This window comes from Mastigoproctus giganteus, chromosome 1 (genome assembly GCF_048544385.1).
Source record: "Mastigoproctus giganteus isolate SK-2022 chromosome 1, ASM4854438v1, whole genome shotgun sequence".
NCBI classification, from domain to species: domain Eukaryota; kingdom Metazoa; phylum Arthropoda; class Arachnida; order Uropygi; family Thelyphonidae; genus Mastigoproctus; species Mastigoproctus giganteus.
Window position 1 is genome coordinate 27059944 of NC_143575.1, and position 18375 is coordinate 27078318.

At 36.7% G+C, this 18375-nt stretch overlaps 1 protein-coding gene across 1 annotated transcript in view; it reads left to right on the plus strand.

Annotated features, from left to right (window-relative positions):
- The window catches only part of IntS11 (integrator complex subunit 11), a 171534-nt gene that overhangs the window by 32883 nt on the left and 120276 nt on the right, over positions 1-18375 (plus strand). Inside the window, exons 4-5 of the mRNA XM_090379336.1 lie at positions 16358-16431; positions 16548-16659. Of these exons, the coding sequence (XP_090235462.1) occupies positions 16358-16431; positions 16548-16659 (186 nt within the window). The remainder of the gene's footprint in view (positions 1-16357; positions 16432-16547; positions 16660-18375) is intronic.

The window sequence follows — 18375 nt, forward strand, 5'->3', positions numbered from 1 at the left end:
ATCCAACGAAGGAAAAGAAATCTTGCAAAATGGGATCCATTTTGCATTCTTGTAATGCCAAACAATACAAGGTTGGGAATAGCCATGAGATAAAGGCTCCACTGGTTATTTATTTTTTTTTATTATTTGGTTTTTTTTTAGGAGCATTAGCAACTAAGGCCATATTGCTCCTGGATTTGCGGTGGTCATTCCCTGACCCTTCCGCATCCTCCGTATTTGGGTGACGGGCTCGAACCCCGGTGTAATCCAGAAACGTGTGCTATGCACTACTGCCCCTTCCCACCTGGCTACGGAGGCGCGGCTCCATTGGAGAAGAGACAATCACCAAGTTGTGATCTGAGGTACCTAAAAGATCACTCATTTCGACTGTGTACTTAGAAGGGTTGTTTGTGTGAAAAAGTTCAAGCATGTTGGCTGTATGGTTGGGATTGTCCAGTATTCTTGTAGGTAAATGGACAATCTGCGGAAGGTCATTAGAAATTCCAAAAGCCTCAGTATCTTTAACAGCTGGGTCAGTGTGACTAGAAAACGGAGGCCAGCTGGAGTTGTGAACATTAAAATCACCAAGGAAAATTACCTCACTGTTAGGAAAGTTGGACTGAAGAAAGCCAAGTTGCAAAGAGAGGAAGTCAAAGAGCTCCAAGTGATTAGCGGAATTAGGAGAATGGTAGAGACAACAGATGAATTTGACACAATGAGGTAGAGAGATTTTAAGCCAGAGAAGATCAAAAAGAGGAGATTCCAAATTACCAAGTCTCTAACAGGGAATATTGAAATGGACATGTGCACAATACCATCTTTGAGGCAAAAGGAATCATACAGCGAATAATTTGGGCAACTCAGATGAGCAGTAGTTGAATCAACTGATAACTGAGATTCTGTCAGAAAAAAAGTACATGGGGTTTGTCAGACTGCAAGTGGAAATAGACATTGTTGAGATTAGAATTGAGGCCACATATAGTTGTGAAATGAACTAGTATGTGTTTGGGAGGTTTAGATCTTTTTGTAGATGAGCTTACTCTGTTAATTTGACAATTCATGGTGTATTCAATGGTTAAAAAAAGAGAGATATGCTATATGAAGTAATGAAATTTTTGGATATGGCGTACACATGGTAAGAATATACCCAGATCCTTGACATAATGTGGCCGCGACAATGCCCCCCGTATACACACTACTCGGACTCCCTCCAGTCACTATCTGGCAGAGTAGAGGTAGCAAGATTATACACTAGTTGATCCGGAAGCCTCCTAAAGAGTTACCGATAGGTTTGGTCTGGTGTACTAACTAGCAGTTGGCTTGCGGACACCATTTTAGAACTGTACCCTCGAAATGTAAAGAAGATTGGATCTCGCCATGATATTCATGATAACCTCAAAAGGCATCAGTCATACTGTATGATGGAAGACATGGGGAAGGGTTGACCGGAACTTAGCTATGGTGACTAAACATAGGTTCCACCACTTCAAGCCTCCAATAAGCAAAGTGGTGGTATTGCACCAGTTGATGAGAGGCATCTACCACCTAGTATTGCCTGGTAACACTGAGGGGCGGCATTCGCTTGTGTATGGAGGTTATACCCATTTGTGAGTTTGGTGTGGCAGATTTTAATAAAAATTCAGTAGTTTTGCAACAGCCATATCCTCTGCTTGTAATTTTGTGTTAGTGTCCTAGCATGAAGGTGCAAATTGCAACTTCATTCCAGGATTTTGCCTATATTAGAATTTGGAAAGTCCAGGATAGTATATATCACCTGTGTGCAAGTTCAAAAAATACTGTGGATAACTAGTATCCTGGAGGTGATAACCCAGCTCAATACTGATGTAAGCAGGAATTAAAGTGTAGCATTCACAAACCACAGAAGAGTAACTTAATCTAATCTCGTTGACACCATGGAAGATTATATGGCTAATGACTTTCACCACCTAAAAATTACCTAAACTGTGTTTAACCACCAGAGCAAATCTTTGACCTTTCTTCTCTCCTCCTGTAGCACAAGTTTTCTTTTAAGGTTATGATGAGCAACATTTTTTACTTAGAATTCCTTACATTTCCATTCTAGCATTCTGCATTCCTATTAAAATAGTTAAATTACATTGTATAAAATTATTGTTAACATGCATAACCATATACGAATATAGTGTTCTGCAGTCCTATACTTTGTTACTGCTTATGCTATACTGTTTTAAATATACCATGTTGTCAGTTTTGATTGACAACATGGTATATTTAAAACAACTCAATTTTGTTTTAATTATTTAATTAAATTTTGACTTTGTTATGAAATTTTTAATTATTAGGTAATTGTACTTACCTGGTGTTATTTGTAAGTTTCAGTATTCATAGTTTGTCACAAATTGTGTGAAAACGCATTTTAAAGGCATTTCATTTTTGCTAAAAAAATGTCTGTACTTGTTCTGTATTGTGTCTTTTGCTTAGCTAAGCAATTGTCTCCTCTCCAGTGGAGCTTCTGCCTTGTGTTGTTTTGCATTATGATGATACCAAATGGGATGGTCTGCATGATTTCATTTCCTGTTTTTGTTAATTATTAACCTTTTTGTGCATACACCCTCTTTTCAATTTTGCCCTGCCATCTCACCTCCCTTATTCTAGTTTCAAAAATTGTAAATGAAATACAGTAAATTCTTTATCTTGTACTCAGATAGTGAAAAGTTCTAATAACTAGTATATTTATGTGCTAGAATAGGGTAACTTTATAGTAGTTTTATTCATGGTCTGTGTTAGAAAAAAATGGGAAAAAAATAATCCAGATACCTTTTTTGGCATAAAACTAATAAAATGTCAAGTGAATGTTATAACATATTTTTATTTTCTTTTATTAATTATTAATTAATAAAAGAAAATAAAAATGTGTTATAATATTTTGTAATGTTGTAATGATATTTTTAATATTTGTAGTTTTAATTTTGTAATTGTAATTTTAATATTTGTAATATTTACATATTACAAATTACAGAACATGAAGGGGCATTCAGTATAAAGATTGAACTGATTTTTTTAAATATCATATATTAAATTAAGGGGGCTTAGAGGGGAACAAGTATTCTGTGTATTGTCAGACACTCAGTCTAAAACACTGATGGACCCAATATCTTTCTATTTCAGAAGATTTAGGAGAATTCCGGTTGGCCTGCCTCCCTAAAATTCACTCATGCACACCTTCTTGATGGTAAGCCCTGTTACGTCACCCAGGTGGCAACGAACGTGTAGAGTGGTTCTCTATTCAAGACGCCTGGTCAGCATGAAGAGGAAAAGACCAAATCCCCCAGCACAATGAAACAAATGGCCCTCAGTCCCCACTGACTTTTTTATTATTATTTATTATTATTATTATTAGCTATGTGGTGCAAGGAAGCCTGAGGCTTATGCTGCACCAGCCAAAAAAAAAAAAATTCCCGAGTTACCCTGAGAGAGAGAGAGACAGACACACAAAAGTAGAAGGAGATCACCAAGAAACAGAAGAATGATGATATCCAGCTCAGAACCCTGGGTGGGCCAAGCCCATACTCACCAGATGTGAGCCCCTGGGGATTTTCACTTCCCCTCTTATGGCGGCGAGAGGATCAGAATGGAAGCAGAGGGTACTAAGAATCTCTGGGTACGACCAGGCTGCCATGCACGGAAATTGAACTTGGCCTGTTACAACGTAAGGTCGCCCATCGGTGAAGGCAGGATATTAGAGCTGGAAAAGGAATTAAAAAATGTGAATTGGAATATCAATCGGTTTGGCTGAAACAAGAAGAAGAAATGAATCACTTATAATTTTATCAAGTGGAAATCTGCTGTACACCAATGGAAACAGTGAAAGAAGTGAAGGTAGAGTTGGCTTTCTGGTTCATAAAGATATAAAAAACAACATTTTGGAATTCAAAATACATCACCAAGGGTGTCAAGACTACTCAGGATTTCCAAGAGGTACAAGCTAAAGGTTATAATGATTTATGCACCAACATCGAGCCATGATGATGAAGAGGTTGAAGAAATGTACACCGAAATTGAGTCTTCTAGATGAGCAGAAAATCCACTACATTATCATTATGGGGGACTTCAATGCTAAGGTTGCAATGAGACAAAACAGTACAGAAAGGGGAACTATAGGAAATTTTGGAATTGGTGAAAGAAATGAAAGAGGTGAAAGACTTGTGGAATTTGCAAAATCGCAAGGATTGTCAGTAATGAACACTTTTTTTCAAGAAGAGAGTGAACAAAAAGTGGACATGGAAGAGCCCAAATGGATTAACAGCTAATGAAATCGATTTCATCCTCACTAACAGAAGATATATCGTGAATGATGTTACCGTATTGAACAAGGTAAATGTTGGAAATGATCACAGAATAGTAAGATGCACACTTGATATAGATGTAAGAAAAGAAAGGAAAAAAACTGACTTGAGTAAATAATATGAAGGTCTTTGAGATAACAGAAGAGGAGAAAAAGCAGTATGTACTGGAACTTAAGAACAAGTTTGAGCTTCTGTAGACTGCTTAGGACCATGATATCGATGAAGAATATTAAAACTTTCTGAACGTGATAAAGCCCAAGAAACCTATAGGTAAAAAGAAATCCAAAGAAGAAAAAATTAGTCAAGAAACACTTGTCATGATGAACCGAAGATGACAAATGAAGAGCAAGATAAACACTGACAATGAGAAAATTCAGTGTACTGAGTTATGCAAGGTCATTAGAAAGACACTCAGAGAGGACATAAGAAGATTTAACACAAGAAAAGTAGAACAAGCATTAAGGGAAAACAAAGGATTTAAATCAGCAGCCATGAGCAGTAATACAGAAAGACAAATGATACTGAAACTGAAGAATAGCAATGGGGTACTTATAAATAGCAGAGAAGGCATCATTCAAATAGCAGAAGACTACTATAGAGAATTATACAAGGAGTGAGGGGTGATGCCATCAGTGGGGAAGATGGATCGCAAATTAGTAACACACACGACATACCCGATATCCTTCCTGATGAGGTAAAATATGCGTTGAAGAAAATGAAGAATCAGAAAGCCCAGAGGGAAGATGAAGTTACTGTAGAGTTGTTAAAATTGGGAGGAAGAGACATGACACAAAAACTGGCAAGACTCTTTACAAAATGCATTAGAAAAGGTGTGATGCCTAAGGAGTAGAATAATGCAATGATAGTTCTGCTGCATAAGAAAGGAGATAAATCAGAAATTGGAAATTATAGACCAATTAGCTTGTTATCCCACATCTACAAGTTGTTCATAAGGGTCATTACTAACAGATTAGAAAGAATTCTTGATGAGAATCAACCAAAAGAGCAAGCTGGCTTTAGGACAGGATTCTCAACTATCGATCATCTTCACGTAATATCACAGCTAATGGAGAAAGCAAATGAATATAAAACACTATTATGCCTGGCATTTGTGGATTATGAAAAGGCATTTGACTCCATAGAGCATAAGGCAATGTTTTGGGCACTGGAAAGACAAGGAATAGATACCCCATATATTATGATTTTGAAGAAAATATATGAGAACACTACCTCCTTTATTACACTAGACAAAGACAGTAGCAAATTTAAAATTAGGAAAGGAGTTCGACAAGGAGACACAATATCTCCGAAATTGTTTACTGCTGCCCTTGAGGAAGCTTTCAGAAGATTAGACTGGTCGCAGAAAGGAGCCGATGTGCCTGACGTAGCCCAGTGGTCAGGAGCGAGAGTGCATAGCACGAGTTCCTTGAGTGGATGGGGGTTTCAAGCCCGTGACTACTAAATACGATAAATATTTGTATTGACAATTTATTGTAAACTCTACTGACTTGGTTGTCATGCTGGAGTGTAAACAGAAAATTAATTTATTTTGAATGGAGAGTACCTAAACCATTTACGATTTGCAGATGATATTGTAGTCATAAGCCACGATCCCAAAGAATTGGAGGAAAATCTTAATCAGTTATGCAGAGTTGGTAAGGAATTTGGACTAAAGATGAATATGGCTAAAACAAAAGTAATGATGAACAAGTATGCCACAGAAAGGGATATTATTTAGTATTAATAATGACGTATGGTGCAAGAAAGCCTATGGCTTATGCTGCAACAGCCAAAAAAAAAAAAACCCAAATAAAACGGTGATTAAAAAAAAAAAATAAATAAATAATAATAATAATTAATAAAAGAAAAGGAAATTAAACCTATCATCCTATGTGTTTCCCTCACCCGAAGGTACTATCCAGATGACCTTTGAATTTCCCCAAAGTGTCAGCCTCTACCACCCATGTAGGCAACTTATTCCAGTAATTTAAAACTTGCTGGCTAAAATAAAACTTCCTGCAATCCAATCTAAACATTTTCCCCCATTACTTGAATTTATGTCCCCTAGTTCTAACATCATTTATAATCTTGAAAATTTCGTCCTCATTCATTTTACTGATGCCTCTCAGAGCCTTAAAAACCTCAATCAAATCTTCTCTAAGGTGTCAAGTTTTCAAACTCTGCAACCCACATATTCAAAGTCTTTTTTCATCAGGACGCCCTTTTGCCGATCTCACCAGGCAAGTTACCCGTTTTTGTACCCTTTCAAGAAGCTCAATGTCTTTCTTTGGGTGGTCTCCATACTTGAACACAGTATTCCAAGTGTCGTCTAACAAAAGCCTTATATAATGGGATTATCATGTCCCTATCTCTACTTGCAAAAGTTCGATAGATCATCGATAGGACACCATGGGCCTTCTTTGCAACCTGTTTACAATGCTCAGAGAATTTCATGTCTGACTGTATCGTAACGCACAAGTCCCTTTCCTCCAGTACTGGGTTTAGTTGAACTCCACCAAGTGAATAAGTTATTTTGGGATTACTGTTTCCCAGGTGTTATACCTTACACTTTGTTGGATTAAAGCATAGCTGCCATTTTTCTGACCATCCCTTAAGTCTATCTAGGTCTCTCTGAAGAAGCTCAGCTTGACAGTGATCATTAACTACTCTACCAATTTTAACATCATCTGCAAATTTAGACATCACGCCCTCTATCCCTTCATCGATGTCGTTTATGAAAATTAAAAATAACAGTGGTCCTAATACTGATCCTTGTGCAACCCCACTTACATCAACCCACTCTGAGGAATAGCCATTTATCACAACCCTCTGCCTTCTGCCCTGAAGCCATCCTGATATCCATCTAAGGATTTTCCCAGTGATTCCAATCTGTTCCAGCTTATAAAGCAACCGCTCATGTGGGACTGAGTCAAAATAATGATTGAAATGGCAGTAATTGAAAAGGTGGAGTCGTATCTTGGACAAGTCATTAGCTGTAATAATGATAAATGGCTGGAAGTCAAGAGAAGAAGAAATTTTGGATGGATAGCATTCAGGAAATATAGTCACATACTGAAGAGCATTATCCCAGTTTGTCTGAAACGAAAAATAATGAATGTATACTCCCCATCATGACTTCGGGAAGTGAAACTTGGGCACTCACCAAAAGAATGGAAAAGCAGCTGAGAACTACACAGTGAAGAATGGAATGAATTATATTAGGAATCAGACCGTTAGATAAGAAGAGAAACACATGGATTAGGCAGCAAACTCAAGTAAAGGACATCCTTATCAAAACTAAAGAACTAAAATGGTCTTGGGCAGGAGACATAGCACGAAGACAAGATGACAGATGGACTAAGAAAATAACTGAATGGTACCTAAGAGGAGCTAGAAGAAAACCTTGAAGACAGCGACAGAGATGGACAGATGAAATTCATGAGTTTGTGGGTAGCAAATGGATGGCCATTGCACAAAACAGAAGGAACTCAAAAGTTTCTGGAGAGGTCTTCATCCTGCAGTGGATTTAAAATGGCTGATGATGATGATTAAATTAAGAGAAATTAAATGAACAAAAATAACAAAAAAACTTGAATACAAATGGAAGCCTAAAATAATTACCATTTGGTGGTTTCTGATATATAAGCAGTTTTCCATTGTGAATTGGTCATTTCAGTTATCTTATGAGAATTGAATACTATAGTTATTTGCATTTTTGCAGCTATATCTTTATCATCTATATCTGTATATGTGAGCAATATTGATTAAGAGAATGAGTGTTAGTTCAAATTGATGTTAGAGTACTGTTAGAGTAATTACTTTTTTTTTTAATAAAATAAGTTTAAGATTAAATTTTGTTTGTTTCATTTGGCCCCTACATACTTTTTGTTGGTTATAATATTGTTTACATTGGTTCATATCCAAAATTTTAGTTTTACTTTTGTTACCGATTAGTTTTTTCTAGGTTGCTAGGATGATCAAATAACCAGAAAATTTAGATAACTGGAATTCCCTAATTTTCTTGCATGCTTAATAACAAAATTTTATTGTATATGAACAGAAAATTCATTTTGAAAGACCTTTTTTAAAATTGCATTCCGATTATTATAACTTGAGAAGGAATATATGAATCAAAAAAAAAAGTATGTATTTTTTGGGAGGCCTTCTTACCCTCAGCTTAACCTTCCTTAGGGAGGTGAGGTGCCCCCCTCTCCCATTAAGAATCCATTCCTGCCTTAGTTGGACTACTGTTTTTAATCTTCATGTTTAACACTTGTTCAAATTATGTTAGTGAAATTATTTTTGTAGGAATGAAATCCTTTATCCATTCCAGCTTAATTTCTATCCCTTTTTCTAGACCATGGTTTTCAGAAAGTTAAAATAGTAGAAAACAGTTTAAATTTGGTAATTAAAAGTCTGAAAATAGGAAATCGCCTTATTCAAGGGTAGTCAGTTATTCTACTCTATTGCCGGGGCCATTAGCCACTATTACTGTCTAACCATACTCTCACCTCTTTTACATCCTAATGTTTTTTTGCATCTTCCTGTAATGATTAAGCAGATTTAACACCTTACTTTTCCTCTAATACTTGATACTTGCATTGACAATCTTCATACATCTCATTCTAGTGTGCGCGCTAGAAGGAGATGTCAGCACGCGCACGCACACACACACACACACACACACACACACACACACACACACACACACACACACACACACACACACACACACACACACACACACACAGACTATTGAAAGTCTCTTTTGCTTTTCTTGCAGAAAGAGATTAGAAGGTATCAAGATTGATTCTGAACAATCTTGATACCAAGATGTCTTCAGTCTTCTGGTGGTATTTCTCCACTTGTTCTTAAAACTTCAGTTCCAGAGTTTGCTACTGTTTGTGTTGTCTTTTTACACTTTGTTATTCTTTTGTTTTTTTTTTTCCCTCTGCAGGAAATTTGTTCATATTTCATTTTTGGAGTTGAACAAATTCCATTGAACAATGGAATTTGTTCAATTCCATTTCTTCTTTCTCAAGATTGAAACAACTGATGAAGTTATGAATTGGCTTGTTAATAAGTTTCACTATGGAGCAGCACACCTGATATGTGGAGATTTATGCTTTTAGCTTGTCTGACAAGGACGGCCCTGAGTGCCAAGCGATATTAATGACCACAGCACCTTTTCATAGTGATTATCTGGTATGCTTTACTATAAATACGTTTCGCCTGAGTTTCACAAGTACGTTAACTCTTGAATATCAAAATTAAATAGACTTATCCAAATAATATAACCTAGAAAGGAAAGCATCTTTCTTTAATCCCCTTTTTATTTTTAAGTCATACTAACCTTCTCTTTGCTTGGGTCACTAGGTGGCACCGCTCTTGCTTCCACATGGTGGGGCTGGTAACCTGGGATGAAAAGACAATCTCCCAGGGCCAAAAAAGAGCACATCATCATGAGTAAACCAAACTCTGATTTATTTGGGCTGCCAGATGCATCCCAGACTTTCAAAAAGAAAGACAGTTCCAATGTAGGAACTGCCAAACGTCAGAAAACCGAGAACAGAGATCTATCCTAGTCCAACTTTCTTAATTATCCACTGAACTGGTGAAAATGCAGTTGGGAAACCCTCACCATTTAGAGTCCAAAAGGAATTAGAAAGTAGAGCAGGATCTCCCAAGTCTGTAAAAAGACTGAGGTCTGGAGACATTCTCATTGAGACCTCTAACACTAAACATTCAGAGCGACTTTTGAACATTAAACTCTTTGCCGGACTACCAGTCACTGTTACACCCCACAGATCAGTGAACACCTCTAAAGGAGTGATCTCAGACTGGGATCTACCAGACGTGTCCGAAGAGGAGATACTAGAAGAACTTAAAGAACAAGGAGTTATTCGAGTAAAGAGAATCTCCACCAGAAAAGATGGTAATCTGATCTTGACGTTTAACACACTGCATTGTCCAACATCCATTAAGGCCGGATGTCTGGCATGCAATGTCAGACCATTTATTCCAAACCTGCTCAGGTGTTTTCGATATCAGAAGTACGGACATTCCCAGACAGCTTGCCAGGGAACCCCTACTTATCAAAATGCGGGTCAATAGAACACGACTGCGAAGCCTGTACTGTTGCTCAACCAATATGCCCAAATTGTAAAAAAAACCACCCTGCCTATGCTAGAACATGTTAATGCTGGAAAAGTGAAAAACATATTCAGAAATATAAAGCAAACCATAATGTTTCCTGTCAAGAAGAAAAACAAATCATCTCACCTCCAACCCACCCAAACAGGCCAACATATGCCCAAATAACCAAAAAATACCAGACAATAGCAATGCAAACTGAATTATCAGTACTGCCAAAAGAATCTTTCTCAAATTGCCTCAATGTACAATGCAACTCAAACTCAAGCAGTCGAAAGGCGCCTCCGTAGCCAGGTGGGAAGGAGCAGCAGTGCGTAGCACACACTTCTTGATTAGACTGGGGTTTGAGCCCGTCACCACCAAATACGGAGGATGCGGAAAGGTCAGGGAATGACCACCGCATATCCTGGAGCAATATGGCCTTAGTTGCTAATGCTCCTAAAAACCAAATAACAACAACAATAGGTACATAAATACATACTTTCTTATAAGCATCTATATATAGAGTACAGCACGAGTCGGTTGAGAAATGACAAAAATGATTTTGCCTAAAATAGTTAAACTAGTGAAGATGATTGAAATGTTCTCCACAAACCATGGTGCACTACTGCAAATAATTTCAGTTCATTTAGCTAGTGTTACTTAGGTGATATGTCAAAGGACACGAGTGATCCATTCTCTGTGACAGTATACTGAGTTTTCCACTTGTTTTGAGAGGTCTAGCTTCAAATCCCATTGGAGAGGAATGCTTGAGGGCTTGTAATTTGAGTTATTTTGAGATTTTCATCCTTCACAACATGCTAATTGGTCATGAACACACTTGTACAGATGTAATACACAATAAAACCCAAAAACTGGCACATTCATGGCGCTTGAGAATTGCCACAGACATTCTTCCAGGTATAACAGCTACAGTTGCTGCTTGGAAATCTAAAATGCTGATTGAGCTGATATTCGGGTCCCACTTCTGAGTCAAGTCAGCTGAGTTATGGCCAAGTCCAGTCATTCTGTGACAGCCAAATCTTTTTGCTTACACATTCATGATGGTGGAATTGTTAACCCTGGGTATATTGCCCCAATTTATAGGGTAGAAACACTTTACCTAGTAAACTGGAGGTGATCAAACAGATGTGAACCAATAGAGTCAAGGTATGGCATCCACATTATACAGAGGAATGCTGAACATTTGTATCACCAAGCAATACTTAGGTGGTAGATGAAGCCAGCTCGATTCATCTACATGCTGCAATACCACCATTTTGCTTCTTGGAGGTTTGAAGTGGTGAAAACCATGTTTAGTCTCCAGAGCAAAGCTATAGCACCCCCCTTCCCCAATCTCTTCCATCCTTTGCAGTTATGATGGACATAACGATATAATATTCCTTACATTTTGAGTACACGTAGTTCCCGACTTTACGAGTTAATTCGTTCCTAGTGCACGCTTGTAAAGTGGCAATTTTTTTCCCATAGACATAATGTTAAAATCAGAGGTTACGTTCTCAACAATGAAATTAGTTAGCTAATTAGTTTATGCCTAAACAATGGTTGATTTATCCAAGGAAATAAAAACACAGCTTGTAAAATCAAGCAAATTATAATAATAAAGAAATTATTTATGAATTTACAAATGTTAAAGAATATTTATTCTTTATCATCATTGACTAAATGCACACTTGTTGATCACTCATTGTTGTCTCGGCACTCGTTGGTCTGTTGGAGGCACAAGGAGTTGTCTTCTTCAGAAATGCGTCGAGGCATTTGTTTCCAAGATAGTCTTCTCTTTTCTTTATAAATTTCATGAAAGCACGCATAAGCATTTTGTAAACCTGTAGCAACTTTCCTAGTACACTCCAAATTTGAATCTTGTGACTCGAAAATCTCACTTGCTTTTTCTGTGTTGAAAAGCTTTGTCCAGCCCCTTGAGAGTGAAGGAATGAACAGGGGTTTCAGCTGTTAAATCTTCTTCTTCTTCCTCAGCTTCTTGACATTTTGCTGTTTCAAAGAGGTCTTCATTTGTGAGCTCTCCATTGTATGCTTAAAACAGATCAGTTACATCAGTTGAAGAAATTATTATTATTAGCCATATGGTACAAGGAAGCCTGAGGCTTATGCTGCACCAGCCAAAAAAAAAAAAATTCTGAATTACCCTGAGAGAGAGAGAGAGAGAGAAGAGGGAATCACCAAGAAAGGGAAGAATGATGATATCCAGCTCAAGACCCTGGGTGTGCCAAGCCCATACTCACCAGATGTGAGCCCCTGGGGTAATGTCAAGCTGCAGTTGGTTAGCAATCTGCTTCTGTTTCATTTTGTTTGAACTCTGCTAGTTCTTGAAATCCTTCAAAATTATCAATAAATTGAGGACACAGTTTATTTCAAACACTCTTCATGTTAGCATTAGCATTAGCAAAGGCACATGATGCAAGAAAGCAAGCTTATATAGCATCAGCCAAAAAAACAACCCCCCCCTTATTTCACCCATCCACTCGCTCCAAATGTTTGTCAAGTTCTGCCCTGAATCCATTTAAGTTCTTCTCTGTAATTTTGTTTCAGGTTCATTCTGTTGTTTTAATTGCATCTAAAATATGAAATTCTTTACAAAATTCTTTAACAGTTGGACCTTCCTCCTTATCCATTGCATTAATTAGCATGTCAAATTTATCCTGAAGCTAATGCGCCTTAAACGTTTAAATAATGCTCTGGTCCATTGGCTGAAAAAGTGGTGTCACATTTGGTGGCAAAAATTTATTTTAACAATAGGGTGGTGATGTTGCAGAAACGGTGGGTGGCCATGTGCATTATCTGAAATCAAATCACCAGAAAAGGAATATTTTTATCTTCACAATATTGTTTTATTTCAGGCACAAAGTGATGCAAAAACCAATCTTGGAATAAAGGAATGAAGAGAAAATTCTGAAAATTTATTTATGTTTTTTATATGATTGAAGATTTCAGTGAAGGGGAACCACATTTCATCATATTAACGTAAAAACCCACACAATTCCAGCTATCGGTATTTTCGTTAATGCAATAAGATGGAGTTTTACTACCTGTTTATAATTGATTGCACTAACAGAAAAGCCCAATAAACCGGAAAGTGCAAATTGGTTTTATTGTTTTATGGTAGTGACTTCCAGAAATGTGTTTTAAAAAATATCACTAAGGCGTTCGAAATTGATTCTTATAACAGAACATATGATGATGATGAAAGTGTAGTGCATTTCAATGATTTGAATTGGTAACTAATACAATTTTCATTACAAAAATGAGCTTTTAGGGAGATAAAGCTTAGTTATATAGCGAAAATTTCAACTTCTGAGGTCTTGGAACGAATTTCCAAAAAATGTGAAAACAATATTTTCACGATACGATGGTGCCTCTGGAATGGATTAATATCGTAGTGGGGATACATTGTATTGTATAGCTACGAACGTGGTGATGTTGCAGAAATGCAGTATTTATGAATGTTTTAACATTCATTTTTTGCATTTAATGTTCATATTTTTGATTTTGTTGATGGTTGATACTTGAGAAAAAAAAACAAACTCATAAACTCAGGAACTTGTAAACCAGGAACTGCCTGTATACAACTTTAAAATGGCTTCTGCACTGAATTGAACCTGTTGGTAACTCTCTAGAAGGTATCCACATCAGCTAATTGATAATCACATTGCCTCTACTCTGCCAGCTAGTGATTGGAGGGAGGCCGAGTAGTGTGCATGTGAGAGGCACTGTCAAGGCCACATTATATTAAGGAGCTAGCTGTAGTCTTGCTATGTGCATGCCATTTTCAAAGCTTTCATTAATTCATATGTTCCCCTCTACCTTTACCTTCTCTACACAATGCATAATGTATAGTCAAAGTAATAGAACAAACATATATGTGAAAAGATCTGAACCTTCCAAAACTTACTCATTCACTTTATAAATTCCAGTGATCTCCATTTTCACCTATAATCTGCTAAACCAAACTTACTTTTTCTGACACAATCTCAAATATCAGTTGCCTTAACCACCACTCATCTCAGTTGCCCTAATGATTGCTTTTGCTTGAAAGGTGGTACTTGTCCACTTTTGATATTCATTGTCAGAGGCTTCCTAATCCAGAACATCCTCATATTTTCCTTTAGCTTAAAATCTCTACTCTGTTCTGTTAAATTTATCTGTTGCCTCTGTCATGCTCCCAACACTACAAATCACTGAGAGTTTTTAAGACTTCCTTTCTTTGAAACTTGACTTTCTCCAGTCCAACTTTCCTGACAGTGAGGTAATTTTCCTTGGAGATTTTAATGTTTATAACTCCAGCTGGCTTCAGTTGTCTAGTTGCATTGACCCAGCTGGTTGAGATGCTGAGGCTTTTGCAATTATTTATGGCTTTACTAAACTTGTTCATTTATGAATTCAAAATGGGATGATTTTTGATTTCTATTCCCCTTTTCCTTGGTTGTATTAATGTTTTAAATCTGATCCCAATATTTGATCAGATTATGTTAGTGAAATTATTCTTGTAGGGATGAAATCCTTTATTCCATATTCCACCTTAAAATCTTATCCTTTATCTAAATCTTGGTTTTCCAACAAATGTGTTAAGGCTAATCAAGATAAAAATGTAGCAAATATTGTAATTGGCTTGTATCCAAATCTCTAGTACCATTTTCTGGCTACACTAAAGCTTGCAATGTTCAAAATGATTATCAATGTCCAAATTTGATTTTGAATATTCTATGAGTAGTTGATAGGCATAATAAAATGATAATAATAATCAATTATATGCCAGTTTTTAAATTGGCATATAATTAATTATTATCATATAATATGATAATAAATAAAATGATAATAATCAATTATATGCCAGTTTATGAAATTTTTGAAATTGGCAACAAGAAAACTGAAAAAAGGAAAAAGAAATAATAGTGAAGTTTAATGTTGTTATCAAAACTAAAGGTAGCTGTTACCATTCGAGCAGTAGTTTAGCCCCATAGCCAGGTGGGCAGGAGCAGCAGTGCGTAGCACACGCTTTTTGATTAGATTGGGGTTCAAGCCCGTGACCACCAAATACGGAAAGGTCAGGGAATGAACACTGCATATCCCTGGAGCAATATGGCCTTAGTTGCTAATGCTCCGAAAAACCAAAAATAACATAACATCTCTTTTCTTCTGATCCCCCCCCCCTTTTTTTTTTCATTTTTCTTGTTGTTGTTTTCATAATAAATTTGCATATAATTGTTTATGAAAATCCCATATTCAATTATTGCCAATCATTTTGATTATGATCTCAATTATGCTCATCACTAGCCAAGAGTAGAAAACTTCTTACTTAAATGATAGGTGAGCCTCTGGTTTGTGGCCAAGGCTATTGACTGCAAATTTTGTCCATCTGTACTTCCAACTCTGTTACACTTGATGGTTCTATTGGTTTTGTGTTACTATTTTACACTTTTTATTCCACTGTGTTTTTCATTCTGCTTGGAAATTTGCTCATATCCAGCCAGTTCCTAAAAAGGGTGACATATCTCTCCCATCCAGTTATTATCCCATTGTATATACCTCTACATTTTCTAAAGTAATGGAGAAATCCATCAACCACAAACACTTAAACTATTTTGAAACCTTCCATCTGATCAGAGATCACCTATATAGATTCCTCTTTGATATGTGTGAGTTTTTTTGTTTTTTTTAATATTTGTTTTATTTTGCAGTTCATTTATTTTTATTTTTCTCAATATATTGCTTATTGATCTAAGTGTCATGCTAATTTAACAAACTAGTGTCATACATACAAGCTCCAAAGAACTTAAGGTTTAATAATAATCTAATTATATAAATTATTTTCTTAAAGTTTTCTTATTTTTAAATTGATACTGCAACCAGGATCTGAGATCTCTATTGTCTTTTCTTTGTAGAGGAGGTTTCCTGATTTTTCTTATATTAATCAGGAAGGTGGTCTGACTGAGTATTTAGATTGTCTGATTATTAGGTAAGTTAATTTTAATCAGAAAAATATGGAACAAGGTTTCTCTTTCAGTGATCATTAAAGAACTGCTTGTCTTTACAAGATTTTGCATGTTAACATATTTATCCTTTTTCTTACAGTCATTTTCATTTAGATCACTGTGGAGCTCTTCCTTATATGACAGAAATGGTTGGCTATAATGGGCCTATATACATGACGCATCCTACTAAAGCCATTTGCCCTATTTTATTGGTAAGCAGAATATATATATATCTGTCTTTTTTAAAAGTACTTTTGGAGAACAATTTCTAATTTAAATTTTAAAACAACTTTCTGGAAGGGAGTTTAGCATTAGCAAAGGCATGTGATGCAAGAAATCAAGCTTATATAGCATCAGCCAAAAAAAAACAACCCCCCCCCTTATTTCACCCATCCACTCGCTCCAAATGTTTGTCAAGTTCTGCCTTGAATCTATTTAAGCTATCAACTTCTACAACGATAAATGGAAGTTTGTTCCAACAATCAACCACCCACTGGCTAAAGGCAAACTTCTGCACATCTATCCTACAACTGTCTTTCCTCAATTTGAATTTATGCCTTCTAAGGCGATTATTCTGAACAAGAGGAAGAATCCCATCCACATTTAGCATGCTCAAACCATTCAAGGCTTTATACACCTCAATCAGATCACCTCGCAGGTGCCTAGTCTCCAGACACTAATTTGCAAAAATTTAAACCTTTCTTCGTCAGAGCGACCCTTTGTTCCATTCACTAATCTTGTTGCCCTTCTCTCTACTCGTTCCAACAGCTCTACATCCTTCTTAAAATGAGGCCTCCAGACCTGTATACAGTACTCAAGGTGTGGCCTGACCTATCCCTGCTAGAAAAATTCCTGTATATCATTGACAAGACACCATGAGCTACAGGAATTTTTCTAGCAGGGATAAGGAGGTGATTATCCCCTTGTATAAGGCAATGCTCAGAAACTGCACTGCTTAGAAAACTTCATATCTGCCTGCACAGTTACCCTCAGGTCCTTTTAATTCTCTACCACTGTCCGTGTGGTACCTCACAGTTGTTACGTTACTCTGGGATTACTGCCTCCCATACTGCCTCCCATATGACAAATGTAAAGTAAATGCAGTACTTTACATTTGTCAATGTTAAACTTCATTTGCCACCTCTCCGTCCATCTGCTCAACTTTTCTAGATCCTGTTGCAGCAGTGTACTGTCATTAACAACCCTGCCAACTTTTGTATTGTCTGCAAACTTGGACATTAAGCCTGATATACCATCATCAGTATCATTTATAAATACAGAAAACAACAATGGACCCAACACTGAACCCTGAGGGACTCCACTAATAACATTAGTCCACGAAGAGCAGTGTCCATTGATTACCAGTCTATCTTCTCCCACTCAACCATCCCTTTATTCAATGCAGCAATTTGCCTCCAATGCCGCACTGCTCGAATTTGTGCAACAGTATCAAAGGCTTTTCTAAGGTCCAAATATATGATATCAAAGTTATTCTTTGCATCCAGTTCCTTTGTGACTTATTTCCTTTGCCACCTCTTTTAATATAACTGGATAGATTCCATCCACCCCCGGTGCCTTTCTTGTGCTTCAACAATTTCTCCTCCATTTTACTCTCAGTTATTACAAGATTATCTATCTTACTGCCAGAGTTGAATACACCTCTGGAATTCCCCTCCCTGAATTAACTCCTCATGTGTGAATGTTGATTCAGAATATTCATTTAGTTTGTTAGCTACCTGAGCAGGATCATCAACAGCTGAACCATCGATATGAAGTGGACCAATCTGATTCATCCCCTTCCTTCTAGAGTTTACATAAGTAAAGAACTCTTTCCTGTTTTTCTTTGCATCCTTTGCCATAGAATTTTTTAATTCTATTTTAGTCAGAATCTTTATAAGCAAAGAAGTAGTGGATATTTTTATATTGTT